At 42.5% G+C, this 17,805-nt stretch overlaps 1 protein-coding gene across 1 annotated transcript in view; it reads left to right on the top strand.

The window, feature by feature from the left end:
• tnikb (TRAF2 and NCK interacting kinase b) overlaps positions 1 to 17,805 on the top strand; it is a 59,485-nt gene that overhangs the window by 21,331 nt on the left and 20,349 nt on the right. Inside the window, exons 9-17 of the mRNA XM_008279087.1 lie at positions 123 to 201; positions 1,193 to 1,368; positions 1,451 to 1,517; positions 2,701 to 2,899; positions 3,086 to 3,202; positions 9,303 to 9,500; positions 11,373 to 11,666; positions 14,850 to 15,014; positions 16,846 to 17,088. Of these exons, the coding sequence (XP_008277309.1) occupies positions 123 to 201; positions 1,193 to 1,368; positions 1,451 to 1,517; positions 2,701 to 2,899; positions 3,086 to 3,202; positions 9,303 to 9,500; positions 11,373 to 11,666; positions 14,850 to 15,014; positions 16,846 to 17,088 (1,538 nt within the window). The remainder of the gene's footprint in view (positions 1 to 122; positions 202 to 1,192; positions 1,369 to 1,450; positions 1,518 to 2,700; positions 2,900 to 3,085; positions 3,203 to 9,302; positions 9,501 to 11,372; positions 11,667 to 14,849; positions 15,015 to 16,845; positions 17,089 to 17,805) is intronic.

Genomic DNA, 17,805 nt, shown 5'->3' with positions numbered 1-17,805 from the left:
TTCCTTCCCTTTCTTTTCTTTTACCTTTCCTTGTTTTTCCCCTTTCTTTGTCTGGTTTTGTTTCCTTTCCTCTGTTTCCTTGCCTGTCCTTTCTCGTCTCCTCTCCTTCGTCTCCTCCTCAGCTCTGTGCGACATGCATCCGATGAGGGCGCTCTTCCTCATCCCCAGGAATCCTGCGCCGAGGCTCAAATCCAAGAAGTGGTGAGTCACACACACCATCTAACCCGCAACAAACAAACAACACAACAGCTGCAGATGTGGTTTAATTAACACCTCGAACCGTCGTCTCCAGCTTTTATTTTGAAAGCGTGTCCATCAGCCAATCAGCTGTGAGGCACCGGCTGCTTTCAGTGAGCAGAGCAGACTGAGAGTTATCTCCTCGCATAAACGGTCACAGCTCAAAAACTATCCGTCCTATCAAAACAATTCTTTCAGCGTGTGAAGCACATCTTGTTCCCAACACGCTGATGTGTTCTCATGTCCATACTGTGTTTTATGCAGATTTGGTGGCTGGTTAAAGAGACTCACCGTTTCTCAAAGTTTTGGAGCTATAATGGGAGTCAGTGAGAGTTTTGGTCGACACTCTCTGAGCTCTGAGGTGATTTATGAAAAAACCATAAATCCTACAGCGATGAGACTCACGCTGGGTGGAAGAGGACAACAGTACCTACAGTTTGATGTGTAAATTGTTCATGTAGAGGAGAAATTATAAGAAGGAGACAAGATTGACGACAGTTTTTTTAACAATATATTTGGTCAAAATTTGGAGTAGATGAAGAAAAAATTCATAACACTTTAAACTGCAAATGTGTAAAAGTCGTAAAAGATATCGACACACCGATTTAGAGGAATAACATTTAAAGGCTTGTTGACCGTTTAAACTTTGAATGAAGCTTTGACTGTAAAGTCTGCCGGAGCTACAGGCTTCCAAAGATGGCTGCTGTTGGCAGCCGTCTGGCCGACTTCCATTCATTTCAATGGGGATTTGTAGCACGCTTTTTTGCAAATTTCGTAAACTCCATATGACGAATCACTAAGACAAGACGTGGCACACCATTTCTGGTTGGGCCACACGTTTTGATCATTTATATGGGTCTTGTTAAAGCTGCGGGACGAGTTAGGCGCCGACAATTATGGCGTAAGATCCTGAATGCATCACTAACATCCACAAGCGGTGCGTTTGTGTCTCCAGGTCGAAGAAGTTCCAGTCGTTCATCGAGAGCTGCCTGGTGAAGAGCCACAGCCAGCGGCCGAGCACCGAGCAGCTCCTCAAGCACCCCTTCATCAGAGACCTGCCCAACGAGCGGCAGGTCCGCATCCAGCTGAAGGACCACATCGACCGGACCAAGAAGAGGAGAGGCGAGAGGGGTGAGGACGCTCCGCCAATGACTCGCCTCGGATCCAACATGAAGGAATGAGCTCATCTGAACCCTGTGTTTGTTCCCCTCAGATGAGACCGAGTACGAGTACAGCGGCAGCGAGGAGGAGGACGAGGAGAGGGACATCGGAGAGCCCAGGTGATGACTTTGGATATGAGATGGACGAGATTGTAGCAGGAGCTGCAGTTTAGTTTGGTGCTTCTGGTAGTTTAGGAGTCTTTCCTCCAAACACTTACAGCATGAAATCCTTATTAGCTAAAGTACAATAGTTACAAAGCTGATATGTCCCATTTAACGTTCCTCACACAGCAAGTCCAGGTCTGATATTTGTCCTATGTTCAGTCCTGGTTGGAGCACCATGTTGGGATGTGATTGGTTGGTGTTGGCAGGAACCAAACTCTGATCCTTCATCTACAGCTGGTGTCGCTCAGGTTCTATCGGCCAACGTTGTCAGTCAACGACTGGTTAATTATATCAAAAATAGAGCGCACTGGACATTTGTTAAAGGGACAAAGGAACCCTGTCCTGGTTGCTCCCGACTTGGTTTCAGACCTGCAAGTTATGGGACCAAATTTTAAGGACTCTTGTTTTGTTTTTTGTGCACCACTTGCCAAATCCAATGGTTTGTTCCACCAAAAATACTACTTCCTGTCCAAATATTTCTAGTTTTGAAGGTTTAATCAACCCAAAATACTATTTTCTGTCCAAATATGTATGGTTTTAAAGCGTTTTTCCACTACAATACTACTTTTTCTCCAAATATTTATAGTTTTGAAGGTTTATTCCATCCAAAATACTACTTTCAGTCCAAATGTTTAAAGTTTTAAAGTGTTATTTCACCCAAAATACTACTTCCTGTCCAAATATTCAAAGTTTTAAAGGCCTATTCCACCACAATACTAACAGTTTAACTGGTTTGTTGTTAACTAGTTTGTTGCTTCCGGTTGTTTGTAGGAGTCTTTCCTCTTAGTTCTGTTCTGTAAAAGTGGGCAGAGCTCTCATTCAGACAGGACGATGACATTTTCAGACGTCACCAGATGAACAAAACTGTCTGAAAGGGGCTACAGACGGCATGAAGCCAACAGCAGCTCAGGTTCTGTGTGTTGCTTGTTTAGAAGTCTTTCCTCTGAGTTCATTAAATACCCCTCAAATGAGCCCCGACATGGAGACAGGATTAACGAGGATCTATGAGTGACTTTTAGCTGTATTCAGGCGTGAAGCCGACGCCTTCAGACGCCTTCAGACGCCTTCAGACGCCTTCAGATAAAACAGCAACACATGTCTGACATTTAACTCTCTCCTCTGATTGGCCGCCCTGCAGCTCCATCATCAACATCCCCGGCGAGTCCACCCTGAGGCGGGACTTCCTGCGCCTCCAGCTGGCCAACAAAGAGCGCTCGGAGCTGATCCGGCGTCAGCAGCTGGAGCAGCAGCAGAACGAGGAGCACAAGCGCCAACTGCTGGCCGAGCGGCAGAAGCGCATCGAGGAGCAGAAGGAGCAGCGGCGGCGGCTGGAGGAGGTAATCCCCGTCCTCAGTGACAGCGTGTGACACGAACGCGCCCTGCAGTTGTTTTTAACATCTCAGGTTCGATCATGAAGCCGCTCGTCGCCACACCTGTATCGTTTCTCACCTCAGCTCACGCAAATGCCAGCCAGACACACCTGACGTGCACAAACACACACACTCTGGTGTTTCCGCCCACAGCAACAGCGTCGCGAACGAGAGATGAGGAAGCAGCAGGAGCGCGAGCAGAGGAGGAGGTACGAGGAGATGGAGCAGCTCCGGCGGGAGGAGGAGCGGAGGCACGCCGAGAGAGAGCAGGTGAGACGCACCTGGGCAGCAGGTGTCATCCAGGGGGGCGGGGCCTCACGGCTCATCAGGAGCTCACCTCCGCAGCCTGTTGAGTCTGTTTAGAACCAACGGAATGAGACGCTGCAGAGAACACAGATGGACGGTGGTTTTAATCCTCTGAACTCTAAACTGGACGTTTTTTTCCATCTGTCACTGCAGAATGAAGTCCTGCAAAACTCAGGCACAAATCTAAAAACTAAAATAAAACATCAAAAATGTCAGCAAGGGTGCCAGAAAAATATAATCTCAGCTGGGCCCAGCTTGATTGAAAACATTTGCACTTCAGAGGTCATTAAACATCACAGACTTCTTCACCAGCTAAACCTCCACAAAGCGCTCTACAAACATGTGCGCCTGGAATTTAGAATATTATTTGATCCTGGTGTGATTTAACAGATGTGCACTGGCCTGATGTTGTTGATCGTCCCAGAAGTCTTTGTCATGGCGCCACTTTAGTAGCTGAAACCCCACAATGCTCTCAGCTTGCTGGTAACAACACTGAAGGAACTGCACGTTATATTTCTATGCACAGGTGTCGTAAATGCAGAGTTATTGAATGCCAGGCAGCTGCCTTGTGCTCATGCGGCTATTTCAAACTTATATTTGGTAAATTTTCCCGACTGAGCAGAATTTTCTACATTAGTCGCTCGTGATCAGCTAGAGAGTTAAAACTCAGACGTTTCTTTCTGTTTTTGGGTAAACAGTGTTTATTTTGGTGGTTTTTTTTTTTTTAAACGATAGCACCCCTTTTGCACCCGCTGCTTTGGTTTTGGAGTTCAGAGGATTAAAGTGCGTTGACTCTGAGGTGCGTCGAGTCGCAGTTCAGCATCTCAGTACGACACAAGAGGCTTTGCAGACTTGTCCTGCAGTGCGGCGCTGCCTCACCTCTCTCCTCTTCACATTTAAGTCTCTCCTTCAGATTTCCTGCTGATCTCTAACATCAGCACCTCAGTAATAAGCCGTCTCTGTGTTGCACTAATTACGGCCCCCCGCTGCTCCTCGTTTTATCTGTCCTCGGCTATTTCTGACTAAATCCCTTCTTTCACACCTCTTCAATAAATCTCCTACTTTTGTCTGTCCTCCTCCTCTTTTCTTTCCCTTTTTCTTCTATTTCCTGCTCTGCTGATGTCACTGGTTGCCTGGGCTCCCATTCGCCGCCCCCCCCTGCCTGGCTGCTCTCTGATTGGCTGCGCACGGTGCTGTCCCGGCCGCTGATTGGTTAGGAGTATATCCGTAGACAGCTGGAGGAGGAGCAGAGGCAGCTGGAGATCCTGCAGCAGCAGCTCCTGCAGGAGCAGGCCTTACTGCTGGTAACACCACACCACAAACACACCAGTAATCCTGTTTGCTCTCTGACGCCGGCTCGACTCGTTAATCCCGACGCTCGCTCGACGCTCGTCACAACCTTGAAGTAACGAAGGGACTCGCTGTGGTGCGTCGCTTCAGACTGCACGAAAAATGGAAATTTTGAATAAAAGTAATGAGCCGCTGCTTTAAAACTTCTCAGGATGACGTATCAGCACCAAGCCGAGCCCCGTCCATTTGAATAACTTTATTTATAAATGCAGCATTATCAATAACTGATTCATCTCCCGTGGACAGCCCATTCTGGAGAACACGTCGGTATCGTTCTGCTGTTCAAGTGGTTTGTTTGTATTTCTTTAAACCAACTACAGTCGATTCAGGTGGAGGTTTTGGTGGATGATTTGCAACAAATCCACTAAAATATACGAGTAGGGCCGCTGTACTGCACAACCCAAATCATCGGAGAGTCTTTATATGTCCAGTGTGGTACGTTGCTAGCGTCGTCGTTTGCCTTAGGCCGCGTTTACACAAAGCCGATATTCACAAAAACGGATCGACGACCAGATCGTTTTCAAAAAAATCTACACAAACACGTTGTTAAGAGTTGCTATGAGCTGCCAGACCTGTAGAGGGCAGCGTAACGAGGAGCATAAAGCCATGCTAGCCAATCAGAATCCTGGAAAAAAAGGCAACAACGAATTACACACACGTGACGCTGATGACGCTTTTGTCGCATACTGTCACGTCAGACTCCGTCTCCTCCTGTCTACGACGTAAAGACGGAGTTTTTCCAACTCTCCACTTTGGCCGGAGTTTTCAGATGTGATCGTTTTCGGTGACTCGTAGCTTCGCTTACGTGTAAAGCAAAGACCCACTGAAATATCACTTCTACGTGAAAACAGGGCCGTAGTGGAGACGGGATTTTGAAAAGGGAAACACTCGGTTGATGTCTGGCTTATATCAGCAACAGGGTGAAACACAAGCCCCAATATTAGCTGTTGCTCCACCTGGTGGCGCAACCTGGTACTACAGCTAATCTACAATACTTAAATTATGCTTTATCTAGAAAAATGGTGTCAGATTGGGACTTGGTAGATACTAAATATTAATGACTCTTAATGGATCTGGGGTAAAAACACTGATTCTCGACATCCCCTAGCTGGAAGTATTTTTGTAACTGAGAACCCACAGAGAACAGACCTGTTAACAAAAATTAAGGTGCAACACATTATAACACTTCTCAAAGGTGTCGTAAATGTGCTAAGTTTTCTTAATAAACGCAGTATTAGAAATTAATATGACTAGTTTAAAACATGAACTAAGCATGTGGGCATTTGTCTCGGACACTTGGAAGCATATGCTACTCCACCTGGTGGCGCAGCCTGGTACTACAGCTAATCTACAACACTTGAAATGTATTATCTAGAAAAATGGTGTCGGATTGGGACTTGGTAGATACTAAATATTAATGACTCTGAATGGATCTGGGGTAAAAACACCGATTCTGGACTTCCCTAGCTCTAAGTACCCACAGGTGTTGTAGATTTGAGTAATTTTCTGAATAAATGCAGCGTTATCGGTGAAAGTGGCCGTTACTGATGCCGCTGGAGATTAGAAACCCCGTCCCAGTTGATCGAGCTTGATTTAACCCATGTTCTGGCCAGATGTCTTTGTCACGGTGCCCCTTTACTGGCTAGACATGAACCCGACCACCTCCTCTGGTCACTGGTGGTACATCTAGGTACTGCAGCTAACCTACAGGACCTGTGTGTAATATGTGTTTTATCTATGACCCAGTAGATGTTGAACGACTCAAACTGCGTTGGAAGATTAAATATTAGTATATCACTGATTTTAGGATGTGTTGCTATAACAAGAGATTCAGATGAACGTTAAATCCAGACTTGTGTGTCCAGCGTTATTACGTCGGCCGGTTCATCGTTCACTCGCAGATATCGCGGCGCGTGAAGGCGCCGGTTGATTCCTGATCAATACCGAGCCGAGACAGACGCACACATCAGGTCCGCTTTTATTTTTTTACTCCAGAAAATAAAGTTAACAAATCGATCGCCATCGTAGCGGCAGCAGGCGTGTCGGTCAATGGCTTCCCGCCCTGAAACGACGCCTCGTTTAGCTCGTGATGATGTCGTCATCGGAGCTGACAGGAAACCGATCAGCTTCATCCACAAACAAACAAACAAACAAACAAACAAACAGATCTGTTGTCAGCAGGTTAGTTACACAACGAAAACAACAAATAACTCTGGATGTAAACAACTGTATGAAAACAAACTGTATGATTATACAGTAGAATGTAATATAATGTAATATAAATTAATATGGTATGTCATGTAAGACATGGTTGTTGTCTCTAATAATATAATATCAAGTAATTGACAGTTTTTAGGGAATTTTTTCATCTTTCTTTTTTCTGACTTTAAAGAAAGTAATAAAAAAAATTCGCAAAAAAATTCTCTCTCTTGTTATTCTGACATTTAGCAAATAGAAATAATTTTAGTAGTCATAACTGACCTAAAACAGGAAAAGTTTAGTCTGATTTAATGAGAGACAGTGAGAGGAAAAAAGAGGTTTTATGTCTTTTTATGCACTTCTGGTTTCAATAATATAATATATGTAAAATAAATATAAAATAATGTAAATTAATGTTATAGAATGCATTGTACTATAGTATAACATAATAGTAATATAATAAAATATTAGAATGTCTAATTAAACAATATAATTTAGTATGACATGTATAATAGCATCTTAAAAACGAATATATTCTCATATATTGTACGATGCTATAATGTATTATATCACAAATATAATAAATAATCTCATCTATATTGTAATTTAATGTAAAATAAAATATGATGTAAACTAATATGATGAAATATAAAACATTATAATCTGAAGTTATTTCATACGATATAATCCTGTTTTTGTGAAAGTGATTTTATTCTGTTGTCACATAAATCGTTCACATCTCGTCAGTCCACTTTCATCTCAGTCTCTAACGATGGAGCGTTTCCTAATTTCCTGTTTCTGAGGTTTTTTTGCGTGAAGCAGCAGCTAAAGCCAAGTGAAGTGTGTCGCTTTAATCTTTAAGCGCGGCTGCTGTATGTCGGTAAATATAGATTATTATGTAAGCAGGTGTCGGGATGAACCTCAGAAGACGTTGGGAGGTGAGGAGCTGCAGTCCAGGGATCTGCCAGACTCATGCTTCCTTCACAACCCTGTTCATGTTGGCTTTAAGGCTAAATCTAGTTCCAGCACTCAGACGGTGCTTCTGCAGGACATCGTGTAACGCCGGATTACAAAACAAGCAAAGCAGCAAACGTCCCCGAAGACCCAGAAACCTCCAGAGGCCCCAAAACAAAACGCCTCAGGTCGCCTTTTACCGCAGATCCGTCTGGAAACGGTCGAAAGTACAAGATGAGCTCAGAACACATGCAGGAACACAGACAGAGTGAAGGAAAATAAGGACGTAAACACATGTAGAAAGACAGAAATAATACAGGAAATAAAAGATAAAGTAATGAAAAATACTGAAACAGATGATTCAAAACATTTAGAAATACAAAAACATGAATAAATGTAAACAGATGGAAATAATAAAGGAAATGAAAAAAATGTAAAAATACAGAAAAAAGTTAATAAAAAATAAATAAATATAAAAATACAGAAATAATCAAGAAAATAATAAAACAAAAAAAATACAGATAGAAATATAGATAGAAATAATAACATGAATAAGTACGTTTAGGAATACAAAAATATGAATAAATGTAAAAATACAGAAATATTAAAGGAAATTTAAAAAATGTAAATGAATGCAAAAATACATAAACAACCAAGGCATTAATAAAATGAATAAATTAATTTAGAAATACAGAAAAAATGAATACATGTAGAAATAATGAAAATAGTTAATAATGTAGAAATGTGGAAATAAAGATAGAAAAGAAAATATAGATGGATAGAAACACAGAAATAAATATAGATAGAAATAATCAAATAAACAAATGCATTTTGAAATATAAAAAGTGAATTAAAGGAGAAATATAGATAGAAATAATAGGATTAGTTTAAAAAGTAGGAATGTGGAAATAAATATAGAAAAAAATAGAAATGCAAAAATAGCTGTGTGTAGAAATACAGAAATAAATGAAGACAGAAATATTAACATGAATCAAAAATGTAGAAATATTACTTTAAAAAATAAACGAATTAATAAAATGATGATGTAAATTAATTAATTGTTAATACAAAAATAACTGGTGACAAGATTGAAGTAAGTAAATATAGAAAAATCTAGAAATAATAACGTAAATAAATAATGTTTGTAGAAATATGGAAATGAATAAATGTAGAAATGATTAAATAAATAAATTGATAAATGTAGAAGCAACGTCTGGTGAAGAGATTAAATAAATAATCTGGAAATACAGGAATAAATAAATATTAAAAAATGAATTACACAACACGGCTGACTTTAAATCATTTAGTTTTCAGACGTTCAGAATGTTTTACTTCAGGTGTTTTGGAGGTACTGGCTCTGCTCACTTTCTCCTTCACACCTTCTGATCTTCTCTTTAAGTCTTGACTGAACCACCAGTCTTGGTGCTACACATCCTTCTTCTCAGTCTTTACGTCTCTAACGTGTCCAGCTGTCCTGTTTCTAACATTTGCTGCCGACATTTCAGACGTTCTCGTTGCTTTGGTCTCATCCGAGCGTCTCTGCTGCGTGTTTCCTGTCCAGGAGTACAAGAGGAAGCAGATCGAGGAGCAGCGGCAGGCCGAGCGGCTGCAGAGGCAGCTGCAGCAGGAGCGAGCGTACCTGGTGTCGCTGCAGCAGCAGCAGCAGGAGGCGCCGCGGCCGCCGGCCGACAAGAAGCAGCTCTACCACTACAAGGACCAGGCGCCGGGCAGCAACGACAAGCCGGCCTGGGCCAAAGAGGTAACGACCGGCCGCCACGCCGCCACTCGCTTTGATTTGCAGGAAACGACGGCGTGTTGTTCAGACGTGCTGCTGGCTGCAGGCGTCCAAAGTCCTGATGATTTAGAAAACGAGTGAGAACATCCTCCAAACAGATAGACCCGGTCCAGCTCAGGCTTTGGACTTAGAAGACAGTTTTCTTTAATTAAACTGAAATGACGTCACTGTGCTGCACGAAATGCACAAAATACGTCACAGAGAAGAAAAAAAATAAAACTATGGAGCATAAAAAGATGAATATTAGTAAGTTCTAAGAGAGAATGAGGATGAAGTGTCCTTTGTTAATCCCACAGTGAGGAAAGCTGCAGTGCAGCAGCAGCAAAGGTGCAAACGTTTAGGAAATGTACCACAAACATTAAACTAAACCAAGACAGACACACAAACACGGCGGTTCTGCTTTCTCCTTCCTGAACAGAAACATTAACATAAGTATAAATCCAACAAGTAGAAAAGTGTAGCGCATGTTTAAAAGCATCCAGTCACTGGTTTGTTTTCCCTCCTTTGTGGAAACAGATTGAAATAATCCAGATTTCCTGCTCAGTTATGGACACAAGTTAACTTGATCTGCATTATTTAAACCAACATTCAGCCAAAGTTGTCAAAAGACAAAGAACACAGATGTTCAGATGATCTTTTCGTTCTCTTACAAACAGATGACAAAGTGCAGTTTTATGATAAGAACATCCACCTATTGGCCTGTTTCCAGATTTTCAGAGGACAGATGTGATTGTTTGTTGTGTAGCGGCGCCGATACACCCACAGTTCAGACGCTGCTGACATCCAAACACTCTCAGGTGGACGGTTCTGAACACAGACTGAAGGCAGGTGTACGTGTGTGAACCGGACCTCAGAACCACGAGCAGCCGTTTCCATTCAGGTCGACTCGGTGTTTGTTCAGGGTTCTGCCCTCCAGGTGTCGTCTGAGCTGCCGAGTCTGCAGGAGAGTCCCGACTAACCCACAAGTGACCGTCCTCCGATTCTGTTCTTTATTGCAGGTGAAACATCAGAACAAGCGTCTGTTAAATCCAGCTTCTGGCAAACGAAGAGTTTTGTTCCAAACGTGCAGGTTTTTGTCGCCCTTTGTTCATTTTTAAATGCAATCAGAAGTCCTGAATCGTGAAAAAAAAAAAAGTAGTCTTGCAAAAATTCAGGAAAAAAAAGTGTGATCACATGTGCAGTGTTTTTCCAACATAGATGTTAACAACAAGTGAGCTCTACACACCACACGTTCTGACTTTTAATTAGTTTCCATGCTTGTGCTGGAACACTGCCTGCAGTTCAACTGAAAATTCACAGAATTTTCATCACCTGACTGTTGCTCACAGCTGAGTCACTGATGGCTTCACGGTTGCACCAACAAGTGCAGAATTATTTGATTTTTATAGAATCTTTTTAGTGCACACGGTTTATTTTTGGTGATTTTTAAAATGAGACGTATATTAAAGTGATTTTAACCCTTAGTTTGGTTCATTTTCCGGACAACATCAGGGATGAGTTGTTCAAGAACAGCTGGAAAGCAGAAAATGCAGCATTTTTCTCTGTTGTTGCATTTCCTAGCTGTGACAAACGGCATTCATTTGGCGATTTGTTTGTTCGTCACGTGACAGGACGATGACTCCTTCCTGTTGAAGGTGAAACTGGGCATTTAGGAATGAAGCTCTTCGTTTGTTTCCCTGCTGCTGCTGTGATCAGCGACTCTGTTGGTTTGATGAGTTTTTCTTCCAGGAATCCTGTTTTTAATGTCAACTGATCGTCCAACATGGCTGCCGGAGGAGGCGCCGGCCCTCCAGGTGTTTCTCTGGCCGCCCCTCTAAACACTCACCTGTCCTCCAGGTGATGCGTCGAGCTCAGAGCAACTCTCCTCGCGTGCCTCCTAAGAAGTACCACTCCTTCAGGGAGACTCGGGACGTGCACCAGCTGGACAACCTGCTGCTGCTGCCCGGCTACAAGCCCCGCCGGCCCCGCCCCCCGTCCTACCCGGCCCACGTCAGCCCGTCCAGGGACCACCTCCACGTGCCCAGAATCCGGGTCACCTGCGTCCCAGAGCCCGGCTCGTCCCGGGCTGTGGGGCGCCACCGGAGCCCCGGCCGGAGCCCCGACTCGAGGGGCCGCAGCCCCGGACGCCGGGTCAGTGGGAGGCCGGGCGGAACCGAACCATTAACCCTTTAATTAACCGCTTGGTTCCTCTAACCAGGTGAACTCACCTCCTCTGGCTGCGGGCCGGTTCTAACCGTCTTCTCTCCGGGTTTCCTCGTTAGTTTTCTCTTTGCTTTCAACCTCTTTCACTCCAACACTGAGCCGAACTCTCCCCACAGCAGATATAAGAACAGAACCAGCAGCAGGAGGCGAGGACGTGTCCCTCAGACCTCATGAGATGGTTTGTTGACATCAAACGGATCTTTGAGGTCGAAGCAAAAATGCTGCATCACTTTCTTCCCTAATAGAACATTTGCAAAGTTTATTTTAAAATCTTTAATCACGCATTTCTTCTTTTTCTCTGCCTTTGACAGTTTAACATACTGTCTGTCATCGTGGCTGCACAGGAAGTTAAAATAAAACCATAGAAACTTTATTTAAACTCACTGCTAGTGATCTCAAACCCAGACTGAGCTTCTGTTTAGTATTTTTACATCAGTTAAAACTGTCCAGAACTATGTGGAAAACAGACGTAATGTGTGCAATAATGAAATTTATGTTATTTAAGTGTTAAAATACAGAATTAAATATACATTGAACTAATCATGTAAACTGTAGAAAACCCATAGAGGAAAAAAAAGAGTATAAAAATAGAAAATAAATAAATAAATGGTAGAAATTCTGACGTTTAGAAACAATAAAATAAATAAATGTGGAACGATTGAAATAAACATTACAAATAATGTAATAAATAAACAGAAATAGTCACAAAAAACAATAAAACAACGTAGTTATACAAAAATAAATACATGTAGAAATACAGAAATTAATATTTAAAAATACAATAAAATAACTTTTAAAAAAATGTAGGTAAACAGAAATAAATTAGAAAATAATAGGTAAATGGATAACGGTAACAGAAATAGACATGTGATATAAATGGATATACTTTGAAATAGTAAAATAAAAGAAATAGAGAAATAGTTGTAGAAACAATAAAATATGGAATTACAGAAATACACGTAAAGACAATGAAGTAAATAAATGCAGAAATACAAAAATAATTGTTTTTTTAAATAAATTTAAATTGTGGAAAAATAATAAAAGTAAAAAAATAAATTCATAAATTTAGAAATGACTGTATAAAGAAATAATTGTGGAAATGATTAAATAAAAAATTCTGGATAAATAAATGTAGAGACAATAAAATAATGTAAATGTTGTAGAAATAAAAGCACCAGGTGGTTGACATTAAATATTTGGTGTTTCAGAGCTTCAGGATGTTGGACTTCAGGTGTTCTGCATTCATTCCTTCTCCTCCACATCTTCTAATCGTCTATGTCTCAGCTCTAACCAACAGTTTCCATTTTGCAGGTGACTCGCTGCAGATTCATCTCTTCCTTCAGTCCTTCTGTCTCTCTGCTGCAGAATGAAGCTGAGTTCTGTGGTTGCATGTTTATGTCTAACAGGTACTAACTCCAGCAGCTAACGTCAGAATTCCTCCTGCAGGCTTCGTCTCTGCTCAGCTCCAGGCTGTCAAAGCTCCTCTTCTGTCTCTCTTCTATTTGCCTCTTTAACGTTTCAAACCGTCCACATGACACCAGCTTGTGTTTTTTCTAACCGAGACGCAGAAAATGCAGGTCAGAGCTCCGGCCCTGAACCCTGCTACCTCCCTGTAAGGCGTAGATCAGGGCCGCCGCCGGTGCCGTGCGCCTCATGTAGGGCAGCTGTGTCGTCCTGCCCCCTGGTGGCCGCCGGCGCCGCGATGTAGGCCAGCTGCAGCTAAATATACAGCCGGCCTCCCTGCAGGCGTCAGACGCTGTGTGCAGATCAGGCCTGCCCTGTGGATTCCCTCCAAGGCCTCAGAGGAGGAAACGTTTCCATCACACGAGAACAAAACGAACCCGTTTAGGAACAAACGCAGGCGCCGACTGAAAAATAAAGCTAAGAAGTATTTAATTCTTATATTAAAAGAGATTTTAAAAACTCGTCTTTCCAGCAGCGTCGACGATTTATTTACACAAGCGGTGAAAATAATCATTTAGAGGCAAAACACACAGAAATAGATGCAAAAATAGTTTTTAAAATATTTTTAAAATATATAAATTAATAACAGTAGAAGATGGACACATGCAGAAATAATGAAAATGACTGAATATAGAAATAACAAAAAAAAAAAGGTAAATGTTGAAATGAATCAGAGTGGAAGTCTAGAAATAAAGAAATAAATAGAAAAATAAATGTAGTAAAACAGAAAAAAAATCCATTTAGAAATACATGAATGAGTATAGAAATAATAAAATAGTTAAATGTAGGAACACAAATAAATGTGTAAATATGGACATAAGTTAACATAAAATTAAAATAAATAGAAATAATCATATAAATCAATGAATGTGGAAATTATTTAGAAAAGAAATAAATGGAAATAACAAAATAAATACATCTATTTAAACAGAAATACAAAAATAAATCAATGTAGAAAGTACTAAATGAATATAAAAATACAGATATGAGTAAAAAATATGGCTATAAATAAACATAAATAAATGAAGAAAGACAAATAAATTAAAAATTACATATAAATACAGAAAAAACTGACATAATAGAACCAATAAATGTAGAAATACACAAATAAATGTGTACATATGGACATAAATTAACATAAAATTAAAGTAATTGGGCAGAAATAATCATATAAATCAATAAATGTGGAAATAGTTTAGCAAAGAAATAGAGAATTAAATACAAAAAGTAAATAAACAGAAATACATGAACAAAATAAATGTAGAAAATATTGAACAAATATAAAAATACAGATATGAATATAGTTTTAAAAAAATGTGGGTGTAAATATACATAATTAAATGAAGAGACACAAAAATAAATGAAAAATTTGAAATAAAAACAGAACTAATAGAACCAATAAAAGTATAAATGTGGATATAAAAAGAAATAAAGCAACGCTGATGAGTAGAAATAAAGTCAAGACATGAACTTAATTGCGTCCTGTTTCAATGCTTTGCGTCAGCTGCTGTAGAATCCGACTCCTCCAGCAAATGAAATCCATCGTACTGATTCTGAATTACAGGTTAATAATCCCGTATTTAGATGTTTTGTCAGCCTCCCTGTGAATCCCTGCATGCCGAGTGACTGTGGTCTGATGTCTGTCAGGTGGAGGAGCATTATAAGATGAACAGACAGACTTCTCCTGCGTTGCAGCATAAAGTCTCCAACCGGATCTCGGACCCGTCGCTGCCGCCGCGATCCGAGTCCTTCAGCAGCGGCGGCATCCAGCAGGCCCGGACTCCGCCGATGCACCGCTCCGTCGAACCGCAGGTGGGTTTCCTTCGTCTTTACGTTCTCAGATCTCCCAGGGTGCGATCACACCGTTAGGTCCGAAGGGGAGTTCACAGCGACGTGAGGGAGGACGGGAAGGTTTTAAACATGGTTCATATTTTGGTTTTTATTGGAAAGTTTAGTACGAGGTGGACGTCATGTGGTTTGGGCTGTCAGAATGAGGCTGTCAGGACACCTTACCAACCAGTGGTGGTAGAAACACTCAGAGACATTCAGTGGAACTTTGGATGCTGAAAGTTCTGGATGTTGTTGGACTTTCTTGCCTGAAAATGCAACTGATGTCACGAAACCAGAATAAAGGAGGAGGGCTGGTGGTGGTGTGTTGTCCTTCCACCGTTCAGTTATTCAGATTAGATCTCATTAATTAGTGTGTGAGGTGCAGGGCTTTAGCAAGGCCTTCTGTCAGGATTTGTCCTGCGTAGAGGAGTTTTTTGTGCCTCCTAAGGAGGTTTTAGCGTTTGTCTGAATCAGTTTTATGGCATTAAGTAGGGTTTGACGTGGTGTTTTGGTGCCCAGCTAACAAGTAGAAGACAGACCGAAAAGGTAATGGTGAAGAGCAAGGGTAGATGATCCAAGGTCCTGGTGGAAGCATTACAAGTAACTGAAATATTTACAGTGTGAGCATGTGATAGATTTCACAGTCTCCAGTGGAAACAACTTGTAGTGTACGAAGAACAAAAATTATCCCGTTTAAAGCTGCGCAGACCTGAAAACGCCGCCTCCTCTGCTGCAGTCACTCGACTCACTAGTTGATTGTCTTGAACGTAAAGAACTCTTGTTGGAGGTCGTTAAGTGTCACAGAAATCTCTGTCAGGGTGGCCTGGTGCTAGCTAAACCCCCATAATGCTCTCTGCTTGCCACCTGGTGGGACAACCAGGTACTGCAGCTAATCTGCGATGCATTTTTTGACATACATGTAGAGTAGAGCTGGACCCGAATATCCGAATATTTGATCGGTGTGGTGGTCATTTTCGAGATCCGGATGTTCGTCCGCCCACCCCTAGTCGTTGTGGTGGTATCCAGATATATGTTAACCCGCCACCCGCCTGAGTGACCACCTGCTCTAATTACTACAGTATTGAACAGTAAGAGGCTCCACCTGGTGGAACAACCAGGTACTGCAGCTAGTCTCCTGATATGCATGTGGAGAATACAGGTTTTCTTCATCTTTTGTAGCTTGTGGGGCCCTGGTACACCCTGATCTAAAGAACTCTTATTGGAGGTCATTAAGCGTCACAAAAGTGTTGGTCATGGTGGCCTGATGCTAGCAGGCTCCACCTAGTGGAACATCCGGGTACTACAGCTGGCATTTTCTGACCTGCCTTATCTTCTGCGTTACTGGTTAATATAGTTTTTATTGGTTAAATTTCTAACAGCCATCAATTGATAATAATTAACTTCCCCAGTGCACGCATTTACAGATTTTGGGCGATCGTACGGACTAAAGCATGAGTTGATCTTAGTGAGACGTGAACAAACTGCTGCCTATGAGCCTGACAGGAGGGACTGTCTTCGTGTTTCTCCTGCTGGAAGACGTTTGACGCTTGTGTTTTCGGGGCCGTTAGAGAAAATGTCACCGTGACAAAGCTCCGTTTGATGAACATGGTTGGTGTGAACGCACCCTGAGGCATGTCTTCTCACCCCGTCCCTCCCCCCGTCATCACCTCCCTCCTGCATCGCTCCCCCCGGACTTGCATCCTGATCACGTTGTGCCGGCCCAGATCCTGACCCTGCTCTTCCTCCTCCACCTTTGCCTGTTTTCCCGCCTGCGTGTGCGTGTGCCTGTGTGTGTGTGTCTGTGTGCGTCCAGATGGCCCACCTGGTGCAGGTGAAGAGTCACGGCCTGTCGGGCTCCCAGTCCCTGTACGACCCCCACGGCGTGTCCTCCTCCTCCTCGGCGTCGCCCTCCCCCTCCCGGCCTCCCATGCCCCGGCAGAACTCCGACCCCACCTCCGACACCCCTCCTCCCCCGCCCCTGTCCCGCCTGGCGCCCCCCCTCGACAAGCTGGACCGCAGCTCCTGGTTGCGGCAGGACGACGACATGCCGCCCAAGGTCTCTGCATGAACCGAGTGTCGTTGTCCGAGTGTGTGTGCCGACTCTGCTTTGTTTCTGACTTCTGTCTCTCGGCTGTGTGCAGGTTTTTCGCTGTCTGCTTGGGTTCTGTGTTGTTTGTTGTTTTAGAGTAGAAGATGTAAAAGAGCGAAAAACGGCTGTACTGAGCTTAATTTTAACTGATTTATAGTTGAAATGTAACGTAGAGGAAAATAGAAATACTCAGGTAACGTACAAGTGAGTCAAAATCGTAGTCGATGCAGCAGAATTAAAGCACAAAATATTGTATTAAGCATCACAGAGGTCTTTGTCATGGAGCCAGCTTGAACCCTCAAACCAGGTCTGACCTTGTACCTTGAACCCTCACACCTGGTCTGAACCCTAAACCTTTAACGTGAACCCTCAAACCAGGTCTGAACCTTTTAACTCGAACCCTCAAACCAGGTCTGAACCTTTAACTTGAACCCTTAAACCAGGTCCGAACTTTTAACTTGAACCCTAAAACCGGGTCTGAACCCTGAAACCGGGTCTGAACCCTTAAACCGGGTCTGAAACTTTAACTTAAACCCCTAAACTAGTTCTGAACTTTAAACCAGGTCTGAACCTTTAATTTGAACCCTTAAACCAAGTCTGAACCCTTAAACTGGGTTTGAACCCTTAAATCGGGTCTGAACCTTTAACTTGAACCCCAAAACCAGGTCTGAACCCCAAAACCAT

The sequence above is a fragment of the Stegastes partitus genome, unplaced genomic scaffold (assembly GCF_000690725.1).
Source record: "Stegastes partitus isolate 25-593 unplaced genomic scaffold, Stegastes_partitus-1.0.2 Scaffold143, whole genome shotgun sequence".
Lineage (NCBI taxonomy): Eukaryota > Metazoa > Chordata > Actinopteri > Pomacentridae > Stegastes > Stegastes partitus.
This window is presented reverse-complemented; position numbering and strand designations above follow the sequence as displayed.